Source organism: Oncorhynchus tshawytscha, linkage group LG28 (genome assembly GCF_018296145.1).
Source record: "Oncorhynchus tshawytscha isolate Ot180627B linkage group LG28, Otsh_v2.0, whole genome shotgun sequence".
In the NCBI taxonomy this organism is placed as follows: domain Eukaryota; kingdom Metazoa; phylum Chordata; class Actinopteri; order Salmoniformes; family Salmonidae; genus Oncorhynchus; species Oncorhynchus tshawytscha.
This window is the reverse complement of record NC_056456.1, coordinates 19259392-19265391: the sequence shown is the minus strand read 5'-3', so window position 1 is coordinate 19265391 and position 6000 is coordinate 19259392. Positions and strand designations below refer to the sequence as shown.

Genomic DNA, 6000 nt, shown 5'->3' with positions numbered 1-6000 from the left:
AGGAGGGAGTGAGGCCTAAGAGGGTTTTATAAATAAGCATCAACCAGTTGGTCTTGCAATGGGTATATAGACATGACCCGTTTACAGATGAGTATATAGGTGCTGAAAGAAGGGAGCATGGCAGCAGCGACGGCTCCATACTGAGTTACCTGAAGATCCAGTCATCATGTCGGAGGACTGGAAGAGGGCGGATGGTGAGATGAAGCGAGGCAGAAAGAAGGGCGCGAGGTACAAACCCAAACCAACCTACGAAGTACAAGCAGAGTACTTTGTCCTTTGGCTCAAGTACAGGAGAGAGAAATGCATGGAATACTGCAGTACTGGGATTTGTTGTTAACTAGCTAGCCAGGTAACATGGTACACCTGGTCTCTGCACACATTTGGATGACACAAGAAAAACAGAGGGATAGATGGCCTACTCAGATGCTTCAAAGATAGGATGCATATGCCTAATCAATGTAATTTTAAGCTGTTTGAATCTGGTGTTTGTCCAATTCTGTTTTGGTGGCTAACTTTTGGGAGCAGTGTGTGCGGGAGAGAGAAGGAAGTGTGTGTGTGTGTGTGTGTGTGTGTGTGTGTGTGTAAGGAAGAAAGAGTGTAGGCTGTGTAAAGTTATCTGAAGAGTAGGCTAAAGATGGTTTCCTATAGACCTAGTGTGTGTTCCTCTTACTGTACAATCAAAATGCACATCATTGTCATGCAGATCCTTTTGCATTTATATTATTTTCTACATTCTAACTGGCAAATCACAGGTCGCCCTTTTGGATATGAGCAAGTCAGCTATTTTCTGTAGTACAGCTTTTTACATTGTACATTGTTTCCTCTAATTAATAAAAACTAGACGGGGAGAATCTAAAATGTCAAAAAATGGCATGGCATGGGGCCCACATTGCAGCCAAGAGGAGGGCCTCTAAATTGTGAGGTCAGAGGTCGATCCATTGACCACAGCTGTGGTATCACGATACTATTCGTGATACTTGGCCTGGTATTACATTGTTCGTAACATTTTGGTATTCTGAAAATAGGGACATTTTCTTGTTGTTTACACAGATTTTTTTGCGGGTTTACGTGCAAACATTCTGTCACCTTTTTGGGCCCTCACAAGTTTGCGTCCTTGTCTTTCTCTCTTTCTCGCTCGCTCTCTCAGGGGGCGTGCAAGAGGGAGAGCGGTTGTGGTGGAGGAGGAGGAGGAGGAGGAGGAAGACGAAGACGGCAGCATGGATGGGGTGGAGGCAGCCACCTCAGAGAGCCCCCCTCATGATGCAACAGGTGAGTCAGTCTCCCTCTCCTATGTGAGACCTATATAGTCTATTTTGAACTCCAGCTGAGCTGAGAGCTGACACATCCTGGCTGCTCAAAGTATACGATGTCTCAGGAGTTCTCAGGTGGCAGTGGAGTGGTTCCCTCCCCCAATCCTGGAGAGTGATGGGAGGGATGGATGAGAGCATGCAGATATCCGAAGACTTCCAGTCATTGTTGTAAAAGCCTAGTTATCATTGGCTCGCAAAACTGCCTGTAACTTTCTTCTTGCTGGACACAGACACAAAAATTCCTGAGTATATCTGACTCTCTCCCTCTCTTTACTCTCCCTCCCTCTGCCCTCTCCTCTCCTCTCTGTATTTCTCCTCTCCCCCTTTTCTTTCTCTCCCTGCTCTGAGATTGGCATAGAGAGGTGCAGAGCAGGAGGGAGCCCAAGGCTAATGCCCTCTAAAAGCTTTTCAAAATCCTATCACTCTTCCCCCAGCCCATTTTAGATGCTTCTCTATGTGTGTACATCACGTGACCTGCCCCCAGTTCCCATACAGCTCAGAGCTGTCATGGACTTGGGCTATCTATATACAGAGCATTTGGAAAGTATTTAGACCCCTTCCCTTTTCCACGTTTTATAACGTTACAGACTTATTTAAAAAAAATAATAATAATTTTATCCCCTCATAAATCTACACACAATACCCCATCATGACGTTACCTTATTTACATAAGTATTCAGACCCTTTGATCATCCTTGAGATGTTTCTTCCACTTCGAGTCCATCTGTGGTAAATTCAATTGATTGGAAATGACTTGGAAAGGTACACACCTGTTAATATAAGGTCCCATAGTTGTCAGAGCAAAAACCAAGCAATGAGGTTGAAGGAATTGTCCGTAGAGCTCCGAGACAGGATTGTGTCGAGGCAGAGATCTGGGGAAAGGTAACAAAACATTTCTGCAGCATTGAAGGTCCCCAAGAACACAGTGGCCTCTCATTCTTAAATGGAAGAAGTATGGAACTGCCAAGACTGGCCAAACTGAGCAATCCGGGGAGAAGGGCCTTGGTCAGGGAGGTGACCAAGAACCCGATGGCCACTCTGACAGAGCTCTCGAGTTCCTTTGTGGAGATGGGAGAACCATCCAGAAGGACAACCATCTCTGCAGCACTCCACCAATCAGGTCTTTATGTTAGAGTGGCCAGACGGAAGCCACTCCTCAGTAAAAGGCACAGGACAGCCCGCTTGGACTTCGTCAAAAGATACCTTTAAGGACTCTCAGACCATGAGAAACAAGATTCTCTGGTCTGTTGAAACAAAGATTGAACTCTCTGGCCTGAATGCCAAGCACCACATCTGGCGGAAACCAGGCACCATCCCTACGTTGAAGCATGGTGGTGGCAGCATGTTGTGGGGATGTTTTTCAGTCGCAGGGACTGGGAAGACTAGTCAGGATCGAGGGAAAGTTGAATGGAACAAAGTACAGATATCCTTAATGAAATCCTGCTCTGGACCTCAGATTGTGGTGAAGGTTCACCTTTCAACAGGACAGCAACCCTAATCACACAGCCAAGACAAACGCTTTGGGACGCTTTGAGTGGCTTTGGGACACGTCTCTGAATGTCCTTGAGTGGCTCAGCTAGAGCCCAGACTTGAACCCAACCGTTTTTTTCAGATCTCCATCCAACCTGACAGAGCTTGAGAGGATCTGCAGAGAAGAATGGGAGAAACTCCCCAAATACAGATGTGCCAAGCTTGTATTGACATACCCAAGAAGACCCGAGGCTGTAATCGCTGACAAAGGTGCTTCAACAAAGTACTGAGTAAAGGGTCTGAATACTTATGTAAGTGTGATATTAAATGTGTTTTTTTATATACATTTGCTGAATTTCTCAATATTTTCTTGCATTATGTGGTATTGTGTGTAGGTTGATGAAAAATAAACAATTTAATACATTTTAAAATAAGGCTGTAACTTGACAAAATGTGGAAAAGTGGTCTGAATACTTTACGAATGCACTGTTGTTGGACGGTGCTATATAGTTGGAGTGATTTTTGTTCTCTCAGCTCTAGACCTTGTAGGTGTTTCAGAGGGTGTGTGTGTGCATGCATTTGGGAGTGGGATATGTTATTTTACCTTGCTTTAACAATGGGTATGGATTTTGTTGGTCGAAGTTCCCAATTTTTATGAACAAGTTACACAATCACTATTGTTATTTATCTCACCGACCGGCTTCTAGAGCTCCTATAGGGGTGTGCTGGTGAACGGAGTCAGACTCTGCATTACTGTCTGCTTTCTTTTCAGGCAGTTGAAACTGAAGAGTCTTCACTCGCAATGTCTTTACAATACTCTTGGCCCTTGAGTTCAAAAACAGAAAAAGTCAACACCGAGGTCGTGACATGACCTTTAGTACCAATCCTTCCTCCTTTCATGACACCATGTGTTTAGGCCACTTTACCTTTCCTTTCATGCTTGTTGCCATAGTAATTGTCTCAATAGGTTATTAATACATTACTGACCTTCAAACCTAAACAATGAACATACCTTGGAGAAGACCTTTGACCTTTGGGACTAAATACATCTATTTAACCCCTAATTGCCAGTGGCATTGACATGTTAGCTAAATGCTCATCAAAATTACAAACCACCAATAGATGGAATGTAACTACAAGTGCAGGCCAGCCACAGACATGTCAAAACGCAACCAAAAACACAAACCACTCAGAGGTTACTTGTCAGATGTCCAATTATAGTCCAATCTTCAAAGTGTCTGTGTAAAAGGCCATGGCCACTATTCAGGTTTCTAATAACCCTCTGTTCTGTTTGTCTGAAGTGACGTGAGTAATTGGTGTTTTTGTCGACGTTGTTATTGTCGTATGTGACTGGAAACCTGCCTGTGGGCTCCCCTTGGGTTTACTGCAATCAGCGCTCCAGCATATGGTCTCCATATTCCCACCATCATCCCTTCCTCTACCAAAGGGTGTTTCTGTTTCTGACCTGGAGCAAATAGCCTGGAACTGAAGACAACCGTCCAGTCCTCCGTGTCGGTCAGAGACTTAATGTCTGTATTCACATCTGATCTGGCATTTGGTAGATGGATGATCACTTCAGGGCACAAATATACATGACTGATAGAAATCTATGGAAACGTACCGGTTCGATTATATGGCTAGATATTCATGCTTCTCTGCCTCTAAACCCCATCCTCTGTGTCTTTGCACCATCCGATGCTCCAGCCCAGCAGCAGGTGGACAGTGTGGAGGTGGTTACCACTGAGGGTCCGGGGGAGACCGAGGGGAAGCCCCACTCTCCCCACGTCCAGAGTCCTCAGACTGGGGATGCAGCCGAACCCTCCGCCGCTGGCCCTGCTACTACCCGAGGAGCCAAAAGCAGGTCAGTCAGAGAGGCCTACGTCAAGTCTTCATATGTTTGTATGTGGTCTGTCTGTATATTTGTGTATATTTGTTAATGAGATATGTATAGGTCCGTCTGTCAGTGTACATGCGTACAGCATATGGGCTTCTCTGCTATTCTCATTAATGCACAAACACACACATGCACAGTCCACCCCCCCCAGGTGTCACTCTGTTAAAGGTTGTAATCAATCTCCCAGACTGACTGCACTGTCGATGTTGCTGATGGAGGGGCAGTCAGGCCAGACAGGCAGAATCTCTCCAGGGATCGTATTAATCTTATTAACAAGCCTATCTCCTCTAGAAACCAACCTGATAAATGTTTGCTGCCTGCGCTGGTCTGCTCTGCCTGGCTCGCTTTACTTTCCCTCACACACGGACTCCCAACCTCTCGGGCCCATCTCTCTATGATGGCTCGAGATGCTCTGTTTTGGATCCTCGAATACATGATGTGGCTTGATCAGGTGATTGAGTATAGGTTGGTCAAAGGTCTATGTGTAACTTTCAATTCCGACAGATTTTTGTTGTAAGAATATATTGTCGTGTGTGTACAGTCGTGGCCAAAAGTTGAGAATGACACACATACATTTTCACAGTCTGCTGCCTCAGTTTGTATGATGGCAATTTGCATACACTCCAGAATGCTATGAAGAGTGATCAGATGAATTGCAATTAATTGCAAAGTCCCTCTTTGCCATGCAAATATACTGAATCCCCCCCAAAAAAACATTCCCACTGCATTTCCGCCCTGCCACAAAAGGACCAGCTGACATCATGTCAGTGATTCTCTCTTTAACACAGGTGTGAGTGTTGACGAGGACAAGGCTGGAGATCTCTCTGTCATGCTGATTGAGTTCGAATAACAGACTGGAAGCTTCAAAAGGAGGGTGGTGCTTGGAATCATTGTTCTTCCTCTGTCAACCATGGTTACCTGCAAGGAAACATGTGCCGTCATCATTGCTTTGCACAAAAGGGGCTTCACAGGCACGGATATTGCTGCCAGTAAGATTGCACCTAAATCAACCATTTATTGGATCATCAAGAACTTAAAGAAGAGTGGTTCAATTGTTGGGAAGAAGGCTTCAGGGCGCCCAAGAAAGTCCAGCAAGCGCCAGAACCGTCTCCTACAGTTGATTCAGCTGTGGGATCGGGGCACCACCAGTACAGAGCTTGCTCAGGAATGGCAGCAGGCATGTGTGAGTGCATCTGCACACACGGTGAGACAAATACTTTTGGAGGATGGCCTGGTGTCAAGAAGGGCAGCAAAGAAGCCACTTCTCTCCAGGAAAAACATCAGGGACAGACTGATATTCTGCAAAATCTACAGGGATTGGACTGC

General features: G+C 45.4%; 1 protein-coding gene across 6 annotated transcripts in view; it reads left to right on the top strand.

The window, feature by feature from the left end:
• The window catches only part of LOC112226861 (histone-lysine N-methyltransferase 2C), a 131314-nt gene that overhangs the window by 15895 nt on the left and 109419 nt on the right, over nucleotides 1-6000 (top strand). For all 6 annotated transcript variants that reach the window (XM_024391487.2, XM_024391488.2, XM_024391490.2 and 3 more), the window contains exons 3-4: nucleotides 1148-1269; nucleotides 4485-4641. In XM_024391487.2, the coding sequence (XP_024247255.2) occupies nucleotides 1148-1269; nucleotides 4485-4641 (279 nt within the window). The remainder of the gene's footprint in view (nucleotides 1-1147; nucleotides 1270-4484; nucleotides 4642-6000) is intronic.